At 41.5% G+C, this 24,320-nt stretch overlaps 1 protein-coding gene and 1 long non-coding RNA gene across 2 annotated transcripts; one reads left to right on the forward strand and one right to left on the reverse strand.

Annotated features, from left to right (window-relative positions):
• Window positions 1-4,224: 4,224 nt before the first annotated feature.
• LOC147751970 (uncharacterized) lies at window positions 4,225-18,435 on the reverse strand. The gene is made up of 2 exons (XR_015315411.1): window positions 18,310-18,435; window positions 4,225-6,183 (listed from the first exon to the last, which is right to left on the reverse strand). It is a non-coding gene; the product is annotated as an uncharacterized LOC147751970 (long non-coding RNA).
• Window positions 4,845-24,086, forward strand: LOC111271638 (protein CBFA2T1). Its single transcript, XM_022852572.2, has 10 exons — window positions 4,845-4,966; window positions 13,864-14,265; window positions 18,442-18,719; window positions 18,999-19,285; window positions 20,925-21,135; window positions 21,531-21,789; window positions 21,883-22,034; window positions 22,244-22,555; window positions 22,777-23,288; window positions 23,538-24,086. Exons 1-9 carry the CDS (start codon window positions 4,882-4,884, stop codon window positions 22,786-22,788), a joined length of 1,998 nt encoding a protein of 665 aa, XP_022708307.1. The 5' UTR covers window positions 4,845-4,881; the 3' UTR covers window positions 22,789-23,288; window positions 23,538-24,086.
• Window positions 24,087-24,320: the final 234 nt, after the last annotated feature.

Genomic DNA, 24,320 nt, shown 5'->3' on the forward strand with positions numbered 1-24,320 from the left:
CTTGTCGATTCGCTCTTGCTGTGGGTTAGCTTTGTCAGCGTAATAAATAAAAAAAAACTAGATGGCACGACCCATTTGGTAAATTTGATCACAGTGACCACGATGATCCGTATAATATTGTAAATTCACTGGAAGCTACTGAGCTGATAGTAACAACTCGGACAATGATGATACCGAATGGAACCCAAACTTCTGAGTTCAATGCTCTTAATAACTTAGTTATTAATACAGTAACATAAACAATTCTTATCAAGGGGTTCAGTTTGACATCATAGTGCCTAGCTAGTACACATAGGTCATATAATAGGCTAATACTTAGGTTAAGCTAGCCTTTGCCTTACTTATTTAACAATGCCAAGTCGACAAACCACTGAGGCACTAACGATGACAGAGAGCGACGGAAACCACAAGGACCACGAACCGATACGCTCTTAGAAAAATACCTGCATTAGTATGGTCGGATAGTGTTATTTGTGAAAAGAAGAGAAGTTGTTGGAGCGACATAGTCACTATAATGAAGTAAACGAAGCGTGAATTGGATTTTTCTAGTGTTAACTGGTACGTTTCTAGTGGTAACTGGTATCCTCAGTTCTTCTTAGAAATTGCATAGGGGATGTTTCTGTGTACTCATTGTGAGCTTCTATTATTACAGGTTCGTATTCCACTGGCAAATTTTGGCCTCTTGTATAACTTGTTGCAACTAAGGTCGACCCTATCGATACCATCGACATATTGGCACTTCCTTTGCCTAAAAATAAAATTTGCGTTACTAGTAAAAAAAAAATCTTCCTGGTTTAAATCAGTGCTTCGTGCCTATCTCTTCTTATCTGTCCATTCATTTCTAACTATTATTTTAAATATCGGGTGTAGATTATTCGCTGGAAATAAACGCTATTTAGCTGAGATAAGAACTACTGTGCCAATTGCTCAGCCCAGCCTAATCATATATGATATATGGCTCTCACTTTTTGAAAAGGGTTGCATATAAAGTGTTTCTAAGTGATAGCGCTGTACGAAGGTGACCTTGGCAGCTATGGCTGTGGTGCCACCTTTTAATTTCTCGTCGGCGAACGGTCCAGGTTGTCTGTTTTCGTCGGGTACAATCTCGATCTTCTTCCCATACGGTCGTACTCGGCCATCGGTTGGTGTCGGAAATGCCCCACGCTCTACTCAAGGTTCTCGTGGCGTTGTCCGGTTCATGACCACATCGTCTCCTTTCCCATGCCGTCGACGTTCCAAGTGGACGTGTGCCATAAGGATACAGCGGCGGTTTTCGCGTCCCGTTTTTTCCCACGCGAAACGCTCTGTGCCGAACAACGGCAGCGACAGCAACAGCAGCTAGTGAACGAGGTAAAGCACCTCACTCGGAGTTAGCCGGCTCGAAAGACGGCTGATTGCTGCGGCTGGGGTAGTCGCGCTACCCGCTGTCGGAATTCTCACAGTGTCAGCCAGCCCACCCTCGTAGCAGCGGTGGCGGAGGCAGGAGCACCGTCGTTGGTTGGATTATGGTTGTAGTCGTAGTGGTATGGTTGTGCCACAGCAAGAAGTGGGTAGCAACAAACCTGAGCATGCACCCGCTACCACCCCTGCTGCCAATGATTACCACCGGCGGATGACGACAACGATGAGAGGCACAGAAGGGCGTCCAGCGGCCGTGCGCCAGCCATTGCTGATGCCAGCGGCGCCGCTATAGCCCCTACTACTGTTGCTGCGGCTGCTGCGTTTGCCGTTATCACCGCTAGCAGCGCTCTTGCCTAAAATTGCCTGGGAACGCGACCAGATATATCCAGACGGCAGACGAATGGCGGACGAAGAAGACGACTATGGGAAGGAGAAGAAGGCGTTCTTTTTGGGAAGGTGACGCCCGCTCACCAGCTGCGAACCCACCTGAGCTACTGCACCTGCCCGCACCCGCAACATGGCCCCCATCCTTTGCCTCCATTATCCCTCAACAATCCTACCCCTGCCTTCCAAGTAACATAAACCGAAAGGCTCATTCTTTCGACGAACCCATTTCCTTGCCCCGCAACCCCCAACGTTGCCCTTCTAGTCTTCGCTCCAGCCAGAGGCGACTGCGAGGACTCGTCTGCCCCGAAGCAACGGCTGTGCCATCTCTGCGCCACCACCAACAATAACAACGACGTCATCGTCGTCTCGACCAGCTGCATCCATCTACATGCGGCCAGGCAGCAAAGCGGTAGTGGCTGCATGCGGTCGGTTAGGACAACGGCACTACAACTTCCACGGGCGACCGATAGCGCGACCGCAGCCCAGAAATGACTAAACTAGCGGATAGATAGATAGATAGAAATCGAGAGATAGAGAGAGAACTGGTTGTTGAAAAAAGATGCTCGGGAAGGATCGACTAAGAAGGTGAAACCAAGTACTGTTTAAATTAGCCACCGATGATAGATATCGTTCAATTGATAAAGGACCTAGGAAAAAAATTAATGAAAGAATTGGTCAGAAAAAGGAGCTAACTAACTAAAAGTACGATTAACTTTTTTTTATCTTTTTTGGCATGCAAATAGGTTTTGATTCAGTGTAAGTAGTACAGTCAAAGCTGCTTTGACGATCAATTTTTGGATTCTTCCTTTACTATCGAAAAGAAGATTAGTTATCTTCGAAATATTAAAAAGAATTAGGTCAAATCTAGAATTGTGTTTATTTGACAAAGGTCATAGCAACAACATACGTATAAGTGATCATTTGTATTGCTGATACAACCATAACGAACCAATCATAACTTCAGCCTTTCCCGTGACTGTTTGAATGGAACGTGGCCGAATAGTTAAACTTAAAACGAGGGCTGCGGCTGCTCGCTTAAAGTAACGTTAATACGTTAAGCAAACTGGAACCCTTTTCACTCAGACCTAATGACGAGGTAATCGCCAGATTTGCTCTGTTCATTTCGAAACGCTCCGAAACAATCTCTTTTGTATATATATATATATATAGAACCGTGTCATGGTTACATTAGTAAAGAAGCTAGAACATAGATTTTCAAGTGGCGTTTGCAGGAATTCTACTACCAGGTTAAAAACTGTGTGAATTTATAAATATTAGACACGCTTGTTCTGCTCCTATCGACATAAGTAACAGTGCCTGTTAGAGTTTATATGTGTGTTAAAAATAACGAAGGTTTATCGTATATGGACGTGTGCACTTTGTATGTCGTCTATAGTGCATACGTTGATATTTTACAGACCTATAGCACGGCACGAAATAATCTGCCAGTTGTACTCAAGTAAGGGGTCTAGTACTTGGTAAGCCATTGTTTTAAAAGTAGAGCGTATTAAATACCAGTATAGTTCCCTTTCAAGCATAAACATTTTCAAGTAAATGCAAGAAACTAATAGAAACTGCTTAGAGATATACTCAAATAATTTGACTGCTTTAATTTACCGTTACACGGGATGCAAGACACGTATAGTAACAATATTAAAGTTCTGATAACAAGAAGTTCTGCAAAGTGATGGAATGAATCTGTGTCTCCTGATCTAAGCAATGCCCGAGTAGTCCCGAGCCTAAAATGATCCCAGCGGCCAATTCTTACATCATAAAGGAATCAGCGATGAGAAACTTCACGTTGCAGAGAAACGTTTCGACTGTATATTTATTGAATGTCTTTAGAACTGAACCAATATTACAGTTTTTTGGCCTTCGAAACAGTTTTAACTACCATCGATGATCAGATACAAAACTGACTAACTTATAAGAAGGCAGTGTTCGACAAAACCCATAAAGAAAAATGAAAAAAGAAAACTAGAAACGTATAGAGAATCTAAAAGGTCACAATAGCTCATGCAGATAATTAGTAAGCTCTGGAAAATTTTGAGAAGTACAGGTGGGGGTTAAACGAATGGTACACTTTAGGTTATTGGTGACCTCTAGGAAAAATCGCAAGGCGTTCAAAGGTCCCTGTAGTTATCGCAAGGGTATTTGTACACGCCATATAATATCACAGGGCACTGTAGGGAGTCGGTAGGACACGGGAAAATATTTTGAGATACCTCTGTAGGAACTAACCGGAAGCTGCCAGAAATAAGCTACGAAGTTTCCGCATCTTAAGCAGCTGCGCCTAACAGCGTCGTCTTCCAATGGTACATGATCAACAAATGAATCACGAACGCAATTTTGCCTGGCTGTATTTGCGGACGAGGGTACGAAAAAAATTATGGAAATGGATACGTTTGGAGCATCAATTATTAACTGACCAGTTAGTTACACAGTTAGATACAATACGACGTAAAATTTATTAAGGTATACATATACTCCCAACAGCCTCAGTTTAATGTTCTGGCTAGTGGCTCTTGGGAGCAGTTCTGATATTGTTTAGCATTGAACCTTTTCGAATGTTGGATAATGCCGCTCTTGATTCCTGATGACGCCTGAGTGCGCACATTGCAACAGTGACTTCAATCGAAGCTTTCTATCCATCCGCTAGCCCTGTTCTATCCGAAAAAAGCACCTAGCATGGTCCAGGGGGGTGGTGCCTATATCTGTGGCTTTCTAGTTTGCTGCAGAGTGTTGTTCTCCCCACATGAGAGAGGGTTCAAGGGAAAGGGATCAGCTGAGGGTCCCTTTCCCTACAATAGCCTCGAAACTGAGTAGGGCTTATCAACGAAGTGCACTCGCGTCCTGGCTGTGTTCGATAGTGGCTGGAAGCGAGACTAGAGCTTGAGCTCCCTCATTCAGGCACTTTTTTCGAACCGCCCTCCTCGGTCGCGCGCTTATTCTATACATACATATATATATAATAATCCTATCCTTTGGACTTGTTCTCGTAAGTGAATCGATTCTAGTTCCTACAAAGTGTACCTTGGCTTTTCGTCGTGCTACCAATGGACTTGCTCTTGATATAGAGGTGCACGTGTTAGAATGATCTCGAGCGAACTTCCGAAAGGCTCATCGTCCACGTCAGCTGCTAACCTTCAATACTTCAGGATACTCAAATCGTGGGCCGGTAAGTAGATACTTTTGCGTTGTTGATACACACAGACACTCAGCTCTGGCAGACGGATGATTAATTCACCGATTTCTAAAGAGCTACTTTCTTGTAACTGATAGGCAATTCTCACTACTTTGGAAAGACGCAAGTAAAACTCAAGCGGTAAAATAATATTGTATAATTGATATGCTACAATAGTTATGCTGAGCATTACGATTCGTTTTGGCCAAAAAAGGCCGTAGATGCCGATCAATCGCCAGTGCCACTACCTACTAAGGGGTCACGTGGTTGAGGCGCGATGCTTTACTTGCTGACGCGTTAAGTTTCGGCACGGACAAACAGATGCCAAAAGCTCTGAGCGTATCTGCGCCTTTTTCTGGAAGAGTTGGGCAATTGACATCGAGAAAGCTGCACTGACAGTTATACCTCAAGCACCCTAGAGAAAATCGAATAATCTTTTTTATTCGATTGTGACCGGCTATATAAATGAATCAGGGTATTCAAGGGTTTAATCGTTTGTCAGACGATGGTTCTTAAATTCAAAGTATGTCTGATATATCCTTACGACGACGGTAAAAAATCTAGCTACCGCGCGATTCAGTCCATCATACTGGGCCAAAGTAAATGTAATATGATATTAAGGAGTAGCAAAAGTTTCTTTCGACAGATACGAAAGTACTAAACAGTATCGTATCTGCTACACGGAGACGCTGTAAGTTGAAATCTTTCTAGATCCATGGAATCGGTGTATGGGCGGCTTTTGAGACTATGTATTTCCGTTATCCTTCTACATCAGTTGTCTATCTTAATGTCTAGATTATTAGTATAAATATCCTTTTATTGGCACATATGCGGCTCGCTGTACTCGACAAATTGACCCCGTAGATTTGGTATACAAGTACTGTATTTCAGTTGGCCCCACTTAAATATAGTTCAACAAAGCTGCAAGAATGTCAACTTCCTTTGGCAAAACGACATGATAGCTGAAATATGGTCGAACTTAAATACCCAAAAAATGAGTAACTAGGGTTTATCTTAAACATTTGACATGTATGTGAGACCATGACGGCGCGTGCTAGTCGCATATTATCTATATGTGTTGGCGTAATCAATAAAGTTCAGAGTCTTATGTCCGGTACCGCCGCTGAGCATTGCTTCAGATGGCTGGCGTCTAGCTTGAAACGAAATTCGTCTGCTCCTGGTTTTCGAATCCGGATCATCGCTGAGGTTTCCTTAAACCGACAAAAGAGTTAGCAGATTTTTATCGCTCACTTAACGGGAATTTTGGAACTGACTTCGGTGGATTACGTGGAATAGACATCTATCATATATACAGTGAAAAAGAATATATATATTCTTTACCATTGCGCCTAAATTGAGAATTTTTAATGCTATGTTTTCTAGACTGTATCTAAATAGAAGTTCCAAGAATGCAGGGCCTTAAGCCGACTCAAAGGCTCAAAAGTCCCAGAAACACTAAAATTTACAAAGAAAATTCGATTCGCAGTCAATATTCTCCTATTTAAAACGACCGCTAATATTTGTATCGAAAAAAATTAGGTGTATCAAAATATAAATTTTTCAGTTTCCTACCTCTGTAAACCTCACTAAAAATTTTCCGGTTCGCCTCATGAAGGTTTCCTCGGACTTTTAAGAAGTTGCATCAAAGCTGCCGATAATAAAGCCAGTTGATTTCGAACAAAAAAATATTCAAGCTCTAGTGCCCCCAGTAAAATTCAAAACTTGTCCGACACGAAAAGAGTCTGTATGTCTTATATACAGTATATATATATATATATATATGTCTTGGCTCAAATTCCGGAAACGACGCACTGTTTTTAGCTATAGTAGGTTGGTCACTCTAGTACTCTCTAGTCATTAGTAGGCTGGCTTTTAACGATACAGTAGCTATACCTTTAAAAAAATAAAGGTTCAATTAAATCAATATGTGTACATCTTTCGGGGACAATCTGTACATATACGGTGTGGCCTTTCACTGCGAATAACCTTTGGCCGGTTATTTGCTCTAGCGGGCATACGCTCATCTGCTACTTTTGTGTACCAAAAAAAAACTCAAGGCCTTCGAGACTAAAACAGCAAGTTCGTTGTGATGAAAAACACCGCGTCGTCTCCAGAACTTAAACAAAAGTCCACTATTAATCAATCTCTTGGCTATGCGGACCACCTACGAGACGACGAAATCCCTTTATTGTCTAAGGACATTCATTATTGCCGAGTGTCATGCTGCTTGTGAAAAACACCAGGGAAATTTTCGTGAGGCAAACTGGAAGTTTTCCAATAGGGTTTATATTTGAAGGCCTTATATTTTTTGGAGCTTTGGCCTGCTATCAGCCCAAAATTGGACTCAACAAAATCTTGCGTATAGCGTATTTCAGCGATTCTTTAAGGAATTTACGTCTGCTAATGTTGCTTGAAGCGCAATTACTACTAAAAATTGACTCGCAGATTCAAGAAAGGATATTTCGAAGATGATCGGTTAGGTATATTATTAGGTCACAAATTGAAGCCTCAATTACAGTCAATGATAATTATGATAAATAATCATAATCATCAGAAATTCCATCTATAATAAATGGAAAAAAAATCGTTAAGGTATTTTTTTCCTTAGTTACAGTCTCAAAGACAAAGTATAAGGAAAAAAATCCGGACTTGGACACCACGTTCCGTATAACTACAAAATGGTTGTAAAAATAAATACGCCATACCCTTTTAACAGAAAAAAGTAATAATAAAAGTAAGTAGTTTTAGTTTTAATTGGTGACTGGTACCAGTTACCGCTAAAATCTGCTTTACTACGCGTTCGTAAGAATTTCGGTAAAGACGCCAAAAGACACGACAGATGATGATAATGACAGATGGTGATGTAAGAGCATATCTTGATGAGAATCTTCCAAACAAATGAGTTGAATAAGGAACTTCCCTAGACTACTATAAAGATAATGCCCATGGAAGAAAATCGATGACACTGGACAATTTAAAATCCTAGATAAAGTTATGAATCAATAGCCTACCAAAGTCAGTCAGCACTGCATTGATCAGAACGAGAATAATTTTGAGCATCTGCGAGCTAAGGAAACCATACACGTTTTAGACTTTCCTTGCTGTTCAAACAATCATTTTATATAAATGAGAACAAAAGTCATAATTACATACACCTTGTATATATATTTTATGATGTGACGAGGGCAGATGACCCGTGGTAGGGCAACCATTCCCTGAACTTTGAGCTCAAGGGCTTTGTACGAATTATGAGCAGCCATATGATTCATACGTATCGTTCGAACAAAATATCAAGCCGAATTTTTCCCGCAGTCGTAAACGAGGAAACTCAGGTTGCTTTCGACGCTTATGATTAAGTTAGCACAGAAGTTACCTAATCATCGTCAGTTTCACGATACTAACGTACTGAAACGTTCAATTTAAAAAAAAATCACTTTGTGGCATACGAAATAAATAACTCTCTTTTACTGTCTTTCTGATTTCTTCTGCAAATATTAATTAACCATCTTCTCGATAGTCATTTTTACTAAAAGGGTAAATATGCTTTTGTTCCCTTTGCCGTGCAAATACACTGTTATCTGCAAGTCATCGGAGTGATAAAATTGGTTCTAGTTTTACTAATTACCGCTGTAAGTTACTTGCAGTTAGCTCGACTGAATTTTTAAGTACCCTGTACATTGATTACAAAGGACATGTGCATTATACTTTTATTACTCATTTGCGTGACTTAAGTGTTAGAACGAAAGCTATTGCATATTCCCTTAAAATGGAAGTGTTTATATACGATCACATCGAAGGTTTTAAACCGGTAGCTGTCATTTTGCCTCCTGCCAAAACAAACAAAACGCTTTTTTTTTTTTACTATTTTTGTGGCAAACGTCTTTTTACATAACACATGGTCATAATAACAAGATATAGAACTCCTACTATAGATCCTACCAGAAGGCAAATGTAGAACAGAACTACTGCTGTCCTTTTTCAAAACCTGTGAAAATAGTGTTTCCGACAAAACTCCCTCGGCTGTATAGTGACCTCACATACTCGCCACGCAGTCCGAACTTCGAAAGCTATAAGTTGATAGATGTACGGTGGTTTGAGTTCCTATCAAACATAAATTTCTTAGTTTTTAGGTGGATCTCCTGGCTGCCACTCTAGTATATCTGTGTGTATTCTGTAGAGGAGGGATTATCTGTAGGCATTTGACCCCTATATAAGTGAGATTTAATATGTTGAAATGGCTGCTACGCCAATGAAAATTACGCTAATAACTCGTAACGTATGTACACTCTACTTATTTGACGCATCGCTTGATTTGAACGGACACCCGTTTATGCTTAGCTCGTATGTTAGACACGAAAACCTTAAGACCCTCGATTTGTCGTGCTGTTCTTTTAGTTTGCTGCACACCAGCCACCATAAAATCTGAGCGATGGTAAACACAAAAACAATCCTTGATAGAAACGTTTTCCCCTAAATTAACATCGAATTAGAGCGCTCGTTCCATTACATTAGATCTATCCATCGTAAAGGCTACAGAAGTGGTAAAAGAAGGTACGACATGTGGGAGTGCGTTCGGGTCAGGACGAAGCACCGAACGGGACAAACGAGGGGACATGGTGAGAGCAATGCAGCGTGCGTTCTCACGAAACGGACCTTGGTTCGCCTTCAGCTTGCCCCCGAACGCAGCAACCCTAAAATTGGCCCAACGCAGCGACCCCCACTCCCTATAACCCGTCGGCGCGACTCGCTAGCAAGCAATAGCCAGCTGCTGTTGTTGCCGCCAGCCGGGTTGTTGAAGTTTTGAAGTTGGTGTGCATGTGTGTGTGAGTGGAAGCAGCTGTTGGTACGCAGAGCAGATGGTATAAGTGCCACCGTTCGTCTCAAGCCTTGCCAGCAAGCCAGGCGCCACCTGCCCCGCTGAGCTTGGCAGGCCGCTCCCTCCTTGCGTCTCTTACTTATCCAGCTCAACTTTCATCAGGCCGACTACTACCTCCTTGGTCCGCTTCTCCACCGTTTCGCCTTCGTAATGATTCGCTTTTAAAAGGAACCACCAACTGCGACGCCATACCGTTACCAAGGGACGCGTTTTATATGAGCACGCACGTGTACGCATAGGCTCATATGTTTATGGACAGGCATACAGAGGCGTAGAGTTTACATATGTGTAAATTTCACATAACATGGTGGCAACAGTGTGTTGTTCTGGTATACGCCGAAGGTTAACCCACACATTAATTACGTGTTTAAAAGTTCTGGGTACCCAACAAATCGAGGATTAACCCAAATTGTTGACTTTCCGACTACTTCTGACAGGGTTTACAGAATTAGCAAAACTTAGAAATGCATTAACTTCATATTGTACTGACGTCCAAAACAAACTTCTGAAGTCAAAACTTAATTGCTTGTAGGAATCGCTTTGCAATTGGCCAAAATATTAAGCTTGCAAATATCTATGCAAGCTTACCACTGTCGCGCGTGTATTACATCATGATTAAAAAAAATCTGGGGAGTAAATTGAGCCTTATACGGCCACGCTTTTCATTATCATTCGGTTACGAGGCCGTGTTCAACCTTTCACTAAACCATGTCTCAGATTATTTTTTTTATCATTATATTACATTGGTAACATGTGTGATGTTAGGCTTCGGAAATTTTTTCAGCATTTTTTAAGTTAGGTCACCCTTTGACCATAAGTAAATAGCTATTTTATGATATCGACCATTAAGATAAGTAGTTCCCAATTGACACAAAATCAATGATGCGACCTCATATCTAATTGTTTATCTATCTAAACAATGGAAATAACAATTGTCGGACAATGTCAGGCTCATCTGACTTGATCAATTCATTGTATTACCATCTGCTTGGACAGGACATCTTTTACACGTCACCCCCCATTGCCTGTCAATATGAAGCTACAATCATCTGTGTAGCGATGAAGACGATTTTATAAATGTATGTAAGTGAATAATGAAAGAAGTATGGGAAGGCTGATGCATTAAACAGACACCATTGATCAAACGCATCAAACAGGGAGATGCCTCAGTGTACTAATTGCTTTGTCGTCTCAGTGTCCCATTATTTAAAATAAAAAAAAAGCGTCGGCCCTGATGTTTTTAAAACAACAAATTCAAAGAAACAATGTATTCTGTCTGGTCTAATATAATATAATAAGTATACAAAAATAATATAATATACATTGAAACAAGCTTGGCCTTTTAAAGGACATGTGCTTCACGGGATAAGTCATTTAACAGCAAAACTTATATATCTTAAAAAAATTAATTAATTAAATCAAATGAACTTTATTCTAAATTGACTTTGTTATGTTAACATTTTATTATACAATTTTATTTGTTCTTTTATACAGTCACGCTTGTTATACAATATAGTGACCGTACGAATTGAGACTCAGCAGTATAATAAACAAGATGCTGTCAAATTAAAATTCTCAGATTTGGCAATGGGTGTTAATTTTAGCGCATTGGCTGTTAAATGGGCTAGGAAAGATATTGGGTTCCGACCTGACACCACTAGCATTTTCATTAGAATAAAGAAACAAACATTTGTCGCCGTTTTCGGGTAGATGAAGGTTGCTCTCTGATTTCCGAAGGCCTTCGCTATTGGTAGTGAAGCACCGCTTCATTGTAATCATAATAATAATGAAGGATATGATAATTTTGTACGTAGAACTGCTCCTTCTTATAAAAATGTCTATTGTCTGATTCCTAGGAAATCGCAAAAGAGATCAAAGTACATGATATAGGTTTGTATCTACCCTATGTCAGAGTTTGTGTTTTTGTCAAAAATACTAAAATAGATATAAACCATATCCTTCAATAGATAGCTCTATCGAAGCTCCTACCTAAGCTAGAAAAAGCTCCTAACGAACCTTGGCTAGAAAGATGGGCCAAAACGATATCCAACTGATACAAATAGTTCAACTTAGTTTTGGTCTACACTGGATGTCTATACTATCAGATATAAAAATATGAAGGAAAAGAAATATTCTACAATAGTTAAATTATCTTGTAGATCAATCCTCAACTACAAGATCTTGTAGTAGAAGAACGTAACATGTTTTGCCTTGTTTCGTAATGGACTTTGTCTTTAGTGACTTTTAGAGTATTGGTTTACATGCCAAAAAGTTTTTAGCCAAAGATCTCCTGAGCTGCTTTGGAAGGGGAAACAAACGTTTGCCATGGTTCAAACTTAAAATAAGAACTTCAATGGACAGTGACCCACTATTCGAGCACTTATTGTAGCCCAGCCAGTCTACGTAAACTGCAATAATTATATCTCATTCTTGTCACCTACCATGACACATTTATTGTCAAGGATAAATATTAAAGGATAGCAGCTTTCAGCGTCATCCTTTTATCGCTTTGAATTGCTGTTGCCTTTCATTCGAACTGTTCAAACGGCACAGCACCAATGAATTACATTGGAACGATTCATTGCTGGGATCTATCGCTCTTTTTTACACCTTTTCGACTGTTAAGCTAAATCTGCTCTCACGGCAATGTCTTAATCGAGATGTAGCATACACAGCGCGCAGTTTACTCGTACGTTACATGAAGATTGGAAGGAAGATCGAACGTCCTTAGGTATCGTCATTTCTTTTCTAGTTTACTTCTATCGTCGTGGCAGTAGCCGTGTGCTCGTAGCCCGATTGGCTTCCCGTACAAACGTCATGTATGGGCCTCGATAAGGCAGCGGGCTACATCATCGTCGTCGTCGTTGCCGCTGCTGCGACTATCGCCGCTTGCGCGTTTGGTTGATTGGTCGCTAGCTGTTTGTCTGCCAGTTCGGTTGCCTGCTGAGTGTCGTTAACTTACTTGCCTGGGTTGGGTCAGTTGGTGCACTCGTTGACGGGCGTCTGCAGAAACGGTAGTGCTGCTACTGCTGGTAATGATGGTACTGGCAACGGGGGACCTATATGGCATCCACGGTGTCCGTTTATCCGCCCGCTCTCCCCGTGCGCCCCCGTTTGCTTTTCCCCACCTCATTGCTCTTGTGTACAGAGCTCCCCCTAGTGCCCGGTGTCGTGTACAGCCTGTTCCGTACTCCATACACTCCTGTGCCTAAGCCACGATCTACGGCCAAACCCCACTCACTGTATCCGTATCTCTAACCACCCTGAGCACCAGCTGGAGCCTGCTACTTGCGACCAGGTTGAGCCTAGTGAACAGCCCAGTATAGAATTTAATATCGGAACAGCTGGTACGAGTGTCAGCTGCGTTCCCTCAGCTGCGGAACAGCTGAATGTGTTGGGCAGGCCGATCGGACCGCTTGGGCGGTCGAGAGCCGTTGGCCTGAGCTGCTAGCTTGCCAAAGCTTTGCCTTAGCTCAAACAGCAAGCCGTCGGCTTGGTAAGCACACGTAGTCGACGGTCAGCCAGTGGTGCTGGGTAGGTTTACTAGTAGCAGGAACACAGACGACCAGGCAGCTAGGCAACAAGGCAAACTGGTTCGTTGGGTGGTGCGAAGAACGGCCTGCCTGCTCCAGAGAGGGTGGTTTATTGGTCTGTCGGTCGGCCTGGAGCGTAGGTTGTCGCGTACAACTATATACATTGCCTATCACCTTCCCCCGTTTACAATGCAGCCCCGCACGTTGTGCATTTACGGTACGAGCACTTGCCTTCGCCGAACAGAGCGCCCCACACGCGACGACTCGTCCACCACTGCCGCCGTCTTTAACCCGAGAAAACCTCGATCGTTCGTTCTTCCTTCTTTCTTCGTTGTTTCGGTTCCGCTATGCTCTGAGTGAACCTGTCTCTGAATCTCAGTCTAATATAAGCGTGTGTCTAAGAAGACTAGCGAGCCAGGACTACTGCTAGTCTTCTGCTGTGGATCTGCTAGTCTGCTGTGCTGTGCTGTGTTGGCTTGCAGAGCTGGCGTCGGCAGCCGCAGCTGCTAAGGGACTGGTCTCACCCGAATACAACCACCAGCACCATCACCTCACCCACTACAATCAACGGAGCCCTCCGGAACCCCTCAGGGCAGTACAGCGCCCCCCGGCGGCGGCCGAAGGAAGCACGACAACGAGTGACGGAGATGGCGAACAACGGGAAAACCTTAGTAGGGAACAAGGCAGCTGTAGTAATCTACCGTCGTTTGCACCCACGTCGGAGGATCACACAGCTGCCGCCGTAGCCGCTGCCACTACAACAACAGGGCAACCGCAAAGCAGCGCTGAGGTTGGGGCCACTACCACCGGCTCTTCGCCTCCGACCTCGCCAAGGACTCTGCTTCCTCGAAACAAGACACCCCCAAGAAACGTCCCCATCAAAGGTAACATCAGTAAACATTACCATACTATTCTATATTAGACACAACGGCGGGAGAGGTAAACGATGCAGAGAGAGGGGTGGGGCCGAAAGGGGAAGGTAGTGCCAAGATGAAAAGGAAAAAGGCAGGACTGAGCGAGAGAAAGGAGATTGAGATATACCAAAAAATGGCAGAAAAAATGGAGCACCTACGATTGGTCGTCGGTAGAAGAAGGCACGCACACCCACGCATGCACGCACGCACGGACTCTAACAAGCGGACACAAACTCCATATACACTGTAACATGCAACATATATAGGTATACGCGTGCAACACCCACAATACACATGTGCTGTGAGAAAAAAAAAGAGACCACAAATATAGAGTGGACTAATACCGGCAACAATAAATGTAATTTGTCAATGTCTAAGCATGTGCTATTGTCACTCATACACCCTCGAACTCGTGTAGTGTACTTAAAAAAACGAAGTATCCAATGGATTCTTAATAAATATGCAACAATACATTGCGTATAGGGTATAAAACTTATTTCTAGTGCATTAAAATATTTATGGAACAATATATTAAAGTTTTACCCTTTTTAAAGTTAAAAATTAGACCCTTCTGTAAGCAGAAGAATTTTCCTAGGATAAGTGTAGAGTGTGTTTAGAATTCTCGCTGCATTTCGGCTAAATTTACCTAATCATTGGCTTGCTACCTAGTTATACACTACAATGGCTATATCAAGTTGCAAAGACCATACGTCAGACCACAAGTGACCTGCCAAAATTGCCTTATTATAAATTAACGTAATTATAAAAGCACAAAAAAAATTGGGGTCTTATAACTAGATAGCGTGCTGTGACCCTTCGTTTGTTAAATAGCTAATGTGTTTTAAACAAAACTAACTTGACGGCTGCCTGTTAGCTTTCAATTTTATTGAATCCTTTTATTTTAAGTTCTAGTAACGTAAATCGACTTTTATGAGACGAAGTTCTTAAATTTTATCACACGCTTATTACAAATCGATCTGTAGCTATAAGAGTTGTTTAAATATTCACCTCGCGGATATTTCAGCAATTTTAAACCCATAATCCTTTCCTTTTATGTACCGCAGTCATTTTATTGGAGTTCGGTATTTTTTTCTTTTACGGATGCGCCATTAAGGCCATAGTCTTATGAACAGTGGCATACATGACACTCAAAGATAAAACCCCATGAGCGGGGGTTCATGTGTTCGCCCATGAGCAGGGAGATCCAGCTGCGAATATATTGCAATTATTTATTAACACAAACATTCAAACGATTCATGATAGATGCAAACTATTTGCTCTGGTTAGATTTACATAAAGTTCTACTTGCTAGACTGAAGAAATAGCAACAAAATGTAGTTACAGCTTATTTGGGGCTTGGACTTTTAATTCGGTTAATTGTATTTAGTGTGAGGGGCTTACTGCTTGCCAAAAAAAAAAAACTAAAAACTTGGCTTGAGTTCCTAAAATCTGCTCAGGAGTCTGAAGACGGATGTAAACCGAGGAGAAGCATGAGTCAGACAATTAACGAAAAGATTACTGAATCTTCACGTAGAACTACGACTGTCTTCTCGTGTGGTTTTGTCCCAGACGCATACGGAAAGCCTTTGCATGAAATAGTAAGAAAGCCTTAGACCTGCGATTATTGAACTGGTATTCCCTTTTGCTGTGTTAACACAGTGCCTAAGAATAGGATTACCACTCGATCTGCTATCCTTAATATTTAGTGAATGTAGAATATGATACAGCTTTGACCTACGACGTAGCCTCTTTTGTCAACAGAACCAAGCCTAAATAGTACATACTATACTATACAAAAAAGGAGGTTGCAGGCCCAATGCGTTCTTCTTCAATGCCTTCAACGATTTGTTAGTAATTCTTTTAGAGAGAATTCTACGTGTAGCTCAACCACTGCTCAAGTGTGCCACTAGAATTCGCATAATCTTCTCTGCATTGTAATAGCAGAGACTTAATCAGCAACAGGGGCCTCTAGCAGGAGTTGCTGATTCCAGCCCCTCGAATGACGTACGCATTCTCGACTCGATCCGTCAGCTACGAAACCGTGCAGTGTTTAACAAGCTTATTTAGGCGGGCTTTTTTGAAAATGCTCGCAATTTGCCCGCAGGAGACGGTGTCACTCATTGTGACCGGGAATATGGCAAATCTTAGAGAAGCCGTTGTCACATAATGATCGTATCCTTAATACCATTGGCCCAATCACAAAAACTATATAAATGGAAAGTAATAATTACTATTATACCGTTATTATGCATACATATTGTACCAGTATTACCTTAGAGAGGTAAATATATTACTGCAACTAAACGCAAAAATTTAGAATTCATTGAAAGCTGTTAAAAAACAAATAGGTACATTCTTCCTTCATCATTATAAATAGAAGAATTGTCAGCTACCTCTATATTGTCTTCAGCTTTATACCGCTACATACAAGTATCTTCGATGGTGAACTGATCATAGTGAGACAATTAAGCCAGTTCGTGTGACAATAACAGCGGTAACATGTTTGCTTATTTATTAATTAACTAAACCTAACCTCAAATAATCCTAATAGAAATCAAGAAATTTTTACCTCGTATGGTCTAGCTTGAGTACATCACAAAATTATACGAATTTCAAATTGAAACCGTTACACAAATACAGTGGTGATAGCTTTATTCCTTCAAAATAAAATTTTTAACGAGTAATATCGTTAAACTCCCTAGTGTGTGTGTGTGTGTGTGTATATATAGAATCTGTGGCAAGGTATACACCGAGAGGAATTTACTACAATAGATCCGTACAAATGATACTCCATTCGACCATCAGAACAAGGATATTTCAGCAGTTACAACAGGCTCTTGTTCCAAGAAAAAACGATAAATACGTCAGATGTGAAGGTCTGTATGGGTAAAATATTCAAAAACACAGAGCAGAAACGTGAACGAAGATCAGGATGATAATGAATGCAATGATCAAATGCCTCTGGCATTCTACTGAATCGATTAGCCGATAGAATTCTCAAAGATGGCCACACCTGCAGCCTGATTGAATAGGTAATCAATGATAGGACTACACGGAGATGTTATTTTTCATGCAACAATTGATAAAAATGGTCGAATGGATCAGCTAGTAATGTTAACCCATTTCAGATCCATATTCTATGATCGAAACACAAAAAAATAATACACTATTTAATCCTAGATATAGCAAGTAGGGTTTGACGCACAGACGTAGCTGTAATAAGGGCAATGTTGACCAATTTAAGGAAAGTTCCGATACGACAGGAGAACACATCCATATGTCCTGATAAGCTTTCTAGCAGCTTGATCAGGGAGGTGTCAAAGGAAATTTTACTGCGGCACCTTGATAGTGTTTAGAAATCGTTTTCGGAATCGAATTGAACAAAAAAATTACGGTTGTTTCGAAGAATATCAACATAAATTAATCAGCAATACTCGGGTGTTTTATCCCTGATCACTAATCAAAATCCGAGTAAGCATCAGAGACTATTCACGCCAAGACACATGAACGTACATAGCAATTAGATAACCTGAGCACAAAAACCTTCCACCGTATTCGTATTTTGCGTTAAGTACAATAGAAAACATGAACACTTCGTCGTTCTGTAAATGCCTGCGGCTGCTCCAGCGAGTTCAAGCCTCAATTGTCCGTCATATATAGACGTTATATTATATCCAGGGATGTACAACAAGCTCTTTCTATCGTATAGGTATATTGTATAGAATACAACAATTTCTTTATATTGACACCTGCTGGATGTGAGAAGCCAAGAAGAAAGCCGGCTTGATAGTAATCTTAGATTTGAATAGCTCGAAATAGTAATTCAAATTGGCCCATAAAAGTTTAGAATGGTTTCAGCCAATAACAATGAGGTAACAAACATCAATAACGGAAACAAACGAATTATAATAAAATATAAATGGTTTAAATAATATCTCATCATGTGAATCGTATTAAAGGTACCTCTGGCCTTTGTCAAACGAAGATTCATTGGAATAGGTATTATTGAGATACCTGTTTGCTTCTATCTTCCCATCTTTATCACGCTGGCGCGAGGGGAAATTAGTGAAGAACACAAGCAGTCGAGCACCATTGAAATGTCACATGACAATAATGTGTTTAGGTCCGAAATTTTCACATTGACAGAACGACCCCGAGCATGCACATCACCTACAACGGCTCATGCGACTTCGTCGAGCGGTGTCGTGTCAGGTGGGTCGCAGGCGATCCCACTACGGCCAGAATCAGCTGACGGTACCAGCCCTGGGACAGCCGCCCCAGCGCCAACTAACCCGAATCGCTCTTCCGTAGGTGTTCGCCAAGTAGCTAAAGTAAAACGTTTCTTGGTCACCCTGCAGCAGTTCGGCAACGACATCTCGCCGGATGTGGGTGATTCGGTCCATCATCTGATCTTTGCCCTTGTTGTAAGTAATTGCCATTTTCTACTACATATGATTCATTCTCTAGTGGGTAGAAAGCAGTATTTCTTAGACTAAATCGATTTTAATGCTAGCAAATCTTACCTGGCTTATTCTGTGTTATTAATTATAGCACACACTTAACAAGTCTGCTTAAGATTAAAATGCATTAAGTGAACGAGTCACAAGGATGTAGCAGAAGACTCTTTTCGGCGCATTCAATTGTACGGCAAGTCTCACGGATTAACGGCAGTCCGTCGCCCTTTTTTCCTCACCTCTTTTCAGGGTGGTAATATAACGGTGGAAGAGTTTCAGGCGCGTGTTCAGGAGGCCACCAGCTACCCCCTGCGACCATTCGTAGTACCTTTCCTTCGGGCTAATCTTCCGTTAATGCAAGCAGAACTGATGGCGCTAGCCCGCGCGGTCAAGCAGAACCCTCAACAGTATCTCCGAGCAAATGAGACATTTCTTCTCGATCCCCTTTGCCAAGCAGGAGAACCGTTTGAAATATTCCATCCGGAAGCGAAAGAAGATAATGCGACAATAGGAGTAAAGCGAGCCCGATACGACATGTGAGTGAGTGAGCAGTAACTAGATAAACTCAGTCCCAGTGCGATTGTCGTGTAGGTACTGTTACACACGGCGTTGGGAAAGAAATAAGAAAAATAGTTGCCGCTTGTTAATAAACTGCATCTAAATAAAGACAGACATTTGTATGAAATTCACGCGGTAGTTGATAGAAAAGTTACTTATGAACGTGCTTATTCGGGGCAAATCGGGCCCCAAACCGCTCCTGGCTGATTCTCAATAATTTTTTTCCAGATTGACTAGAAACTTCTTAATAGTAACTGAGCAAAAGTAACAGTACATTGGTGCGTATAGTCTTGCGCAAAAGGTCCAAATATAAATATCCGCAGCCAGGAGTAAGCCGAGGGTCTTAGGGATCAATAAATGCAAAAGACCATAAAAAACGTTAACAGAAATTAGGCGCAGTCTAAATGGTCAAGCTAATTGTTAATTGACTCTTTACTCTCGAGACATTTCGGTACAAGCAGAAATACCTTGCTACGTCTTTCTGAAGAACCTTCTGGTCCCTTCAATTTAATCTTTATAGTGAATTCTTCGCTTTATTTTATGGAAGACTGTTCCCGAAACCTTGGAAGCCGCGCCGAGACTAGGTACAATATCCACCCTTGATTTTGTTATAAAGTTCGGTAGGTTCCTTATAAAGAAGCTCATCTTTCGAACACAGTGTCCCTTACGTCTACGCTATAGTGATATGTAGTGGTTTTATTCTGAAAAAACTAGTTTCCTTTGAAAAATAACGTAAGCGTAGGAACACATGCCCGCCAAAACAAACAACCCGCCTAGATTTGTTCAAATATATGCGAACACTATGTGTATGCGAATAGAAAGTACGGTGCATGAAATATCTTCTGTTATACCTAGCTCGTGTGAAAGGTGGCTACTAATCTTCAGAAAGGTGCCTATAAAAGTAATCGTCGCATCGAAAACAATTAACAAAAATTATCTAAAAAACAAAAAAAGGCAAACACATCTTTCAGGTCAGGTTGCCCATTTGCACAGGTAGATAAGTCTTCTAATCAAAACTAATGCCACGCTGATCGCTTACACGATCACGATAAAAAGTGTTATTCTGGCGAAAAATTCAAAAAGTAATATCCATTCATGATATGAAGCAAACCAGGATCAGTTAGGGCTAGTTTGCCCTAATTCCTGTTTAGAGAATTCATTCTTTAATGGAACAATATAGAATTTGAGGACTGCTTGACTGAACTCATCGCCACTGGATAGTTTCAACGTTATTTTGAATGAACGATTATGTGTACAAGTGTAGGCGTTCGCACCTTGGAGTCGCAACTCATAATGGTTTAATAACGATTTGTTATGGAGTACAGAAGCTTCATTTGGCAAACGAATGTGCTTCATGGAGCCGAGTTGAATTATATACATTCCTGGATTCAACCTATTTTCATCGTCGGGATATACAAACTTGTTGGTAAACATGGCATATAATAGTAAAGATAGTAGAGTATATTCCAAAAAAAAAACAGCTTTAAATATTCAACAATTAATTCCCCCTTAACAGACTAAGGTAGGAGCCAAACTAACATTACGCCGTTGCTTTATACCACATTATGCTAGTTGATGCTGACCGAACCCCTTTTGTGTTTCTTTTTCGTCCTATAGACGCTCCAAAGAAGATTCGTCAGCCTCCAAACGTATTCGAGTGCCCACAGCATATAGTAGTGCGTACCTAACGCAAGGCTCTTTAAGGTCGTTCGATGCTAGCGATCGACATGAGGTGCTTACTAGAGAACAGCTGTTCCCGAACTTCTCCAGTCAATTTGATCTTCGATGCAACACAGCAATGGAAGATGTTCTTAGGAATATCTACAATGTAAGTGGAAGCGTAACGCTTTTAACAGACATATAAAAACTGACAAGAAATTAAAAATATAATGTTCGTTTTTCATTAGTAGCAGGGCTCCTTAATACATGCTTTTTTGCTAATAGCGATCTCTATCTTTTCAATAAAAAGGCATTGCGCTTAATTGACATGCGTGACCTTGGCTTTGAGGGCTAAAGCTGACGTGTTGACTCTGCTCCTGAGATCTTGTAAGATCAGTCGTTCTGGCTGATTGGAACTTGAAGTGAACGTTTCTAAGGCGTCGGACTTAATCCGGAACAGAACTGACCCGTCAGCCGAGGCTTGACTTGAACACGCGTATACAAGACTGACCGACCTAGGATACCTTTAAGTAACATGAGGTGACTACTGCGTCAATGCTTCAGATGTTGAATTGCATCGTTGGCATGGTGGAAAAGACAAAACGTGCCGTTTGCGCTCTTCAGCGAGGTCAGACATTGATACCTACGGCTACTCTTACTGCTCTTGGGGATGCTCCTCTATGGAGTGGCGAAATGGCTTCAGAAAAAAAGCGGCAAAGGGAGCCATATTCCGACCCGTACGGGCAGGCCTCGATGACAATGTCCTTCAACAGCCCGGCCGGTGAACTCGAAAGCCGAGTGTCGGAAGTACGCAAAAAAGCAGGTAGATGAGCGTAGAAATAAATGGGAATATTGCAGCCTTGTTTAGGTCATAGTCGAAGCAGTAAATAACTCACCCAATCTTTTCCCCTCACAGAGGAGGCAGTTGCCGAGGTTAAGCGTCACGCTGTCCTAGAGCTACAGAGAGCACTGGCCGCTGCTGAGGTACGGACCTCGGAGCTGTTAGCTGCAGAAAGGGCCAAAGTCGATTGCATTCAGTTGCTACCGGATGCCACAGCACCCACAGAGGTCAGATAATTATATTTGTCTATATAATAGGAAGTGTAAAACGGATATCTTATTTTTTTTTCTAAAAGAAAGTGTTCCAATTTTCATAAATATTCATTGGTTCGGCTGTAACTTTTTTCGCACTTGTTTCGAGCCCTTTCATTATTTTATCCCTCCTGAGGACACCTAATGCACGAACTCATCCCTTCCTATTTCATCACCGTGTACAGAACTGCTTCAACTGTGGGAGACGCGCTAGCGAAACATGCAGCGGTTGTAGTTGGGCGCGTTACTGCGGAGCCTTCTGCCAGCACAAGGATTGGGAACAACACCATCGAGTCTGTGGAGCGGCAGCAACAGCCTTAAGGAACACAGGTAGTCAACACGTAACAACGCCGCAGACGCCTGTTGCACCTAAGGCCGAACGAGAGCCATCACCATCACCTGTGTCAACACCTGCCGATGAACGAAGCAATAGTGTAACGACGACGCCAATTGAAGAACTATCAACCTCTGCCACCCCCGCTGCCGCCCAATCCAAGGTAATAAAACGGCTGTAGGTAACAAGACAATATAGAGCGGCAGCTTTATCAAATGAAACGCTATTCTGAGTGTATAGCAATTATAGATGGTCTAGCATATCGATGACGATAGAAGGGCCTCGAGACACCAGCACGGTTCCGTAACTTAAATGACTAATGACGAATTCCCTGTCTAGTTTTTTGAAAAAAAGAAAATTTACAATATTTTTTTGACTTTGCAGGAAACTTGTTAAACCGTCCGGATCAGTATATGAACTGACAAATGAAGACTGTACATAAGAAAATGTCTACAGCGGATAAATTGTCTTTGGCGGTATACATAGGTTTCATAGGGAGTGCAATACATAATTACAACCGCAATTGTAACTCTTCGTGTGTCCGCTGCCCGCAGCGTTACGTACCGTGTAAAACTTCATCAACAACGGACTAGAGCTAGTTATCGTATCACAAGAACCTATGTTAAAACATAGACAGAGTAATGAAGGGCAAAAATGCTGCTTTGAGAAATGCAACAATTCCTATAACGAAGTAATTATACTGTAGCAACATTGACAGTAGACAGAAGCCTGTGACTATACGACATATAAAACAGAAAAAGCTAGTTTGAAGCCATATGGTCGTTCCGTCGTTGCCATCATGAGTGATGGTGTAAACATAATCAAAGACGTAAACAGCTCGTATCAACGAAATGTTCAGTGCGAGATTCTATCTGTGAGGAGCAGCAGTTAAAAAGGTAACTTTCTTTACTCATACTAATTGTTTTGTAGTGTCTATGCATCGTTGGGGGGAGAGGACGGACTTGGATCAGCAACCCCTGGTTTCAACTGTTTCAACCAGAGGCTCGGGTGACGCTAGCGTTGCGCTGTAAGGCGTAGCACTTGCAAAGTAATACGCTGATATGAGGGTAATGAAATGATTTTCAGTAAGTAATAGGTTACAGTGACTAAAAAATAGCCATGCGTTTTTGCCATTGCTTTCACAGCTAACATGACAGGAAACGGTGTAGGCCCCCAAGTGATGAAGCGGACCATTCGGATCGAAATACGATGGTTTTGATGATGACAAGGTTTGTGATCACGTCCTTGAGAAGTTCACGTGGTATGAAATAATGGATTCAAGCCAGATTCGTGAATTGGGCGAACTTCACGCTTTCCATTTCAATACTTTTCCAAAATGTATAGCTTACTGCGTACGACAGAGCGGAAACAGCCAGTGTTTTGGTCCAAAAAACATGATCGACTTTTCTCACCAGTTGAACTGAAAGGAAAATCAGTGTGTATGTAAAATGTATACCATTACTAGGTATACATTTTCGTCAATAATATACTTTCAATTCAAATGCATCGATATAGGACAGCGGTAACTGGCTACATTGGGGGCTCATCTTTTCGTTTGTGACGACGTTATCTGTCGTTCGCTCACGGTCACCTTCGCGTGCGCCATCGTCACATTGTCCGCTACGGAATAAAACGTTCTACACGATTTATAATCGTATTGTGAATAATAAATGACAATTATACGCTAAAATAAACCAGGAGTGATAGTTCTGCTAATAGGAATAGATACCGCTGACACTGCCATAAGTATGTGTTTCTTTGATTACTAAAATTTCTATTATCACTATTGTTATACTTAAGACAAGGAAATCAAACACTGAAGTTAGTACGATATGTTCCGAGTAATCTTAGTAAATTTCACTTATCTGGAAAAATTACATGCAAAACGAATGCATAAAGCCACTAAGAGACAAGGGAACAGTGATAGA

Source organism: Varroa jacobsoni, unplaced genomic scaffold (genome assembly GCF_002532875.2).
Source record: "Varroa jacobsoni isolate VJ856 unplaced genomic scaffold, vjacob_1.0 contig00817, whole genome shotgun sequence".
NCBI classification, from domain to species: domain Eukaryota; kingdom Metazoa; phylum Arthropoda; class Arachnida; order Mesostigmata; family Varroidae; genus Varroa; species Varroa jacobsoni.

Coding starts and splice junctions, on each gene's coding strand:
- LOC111271638 (XM_022852572.2), top strand. CDS start 4,882: ATGATCTCGAGCGAACTTCCGAAAGGCTCATCGTCCACGTCAGCTGCT. Junction 4,967..13,863: donor GATACTCAAATCGTGGGCCG/GTAAGTAGATAC, acceptor GTTGGCTTGCAG/AGCTGGCGTCGGCAGCCGCA. Junction 18,720..18,998: donor ATCTGATCTTTGCCCTTGTT/GTAAGTAATTGC, acceptor ACCTCTTTTCAG/GGTGGTAATATAACGGTGGA.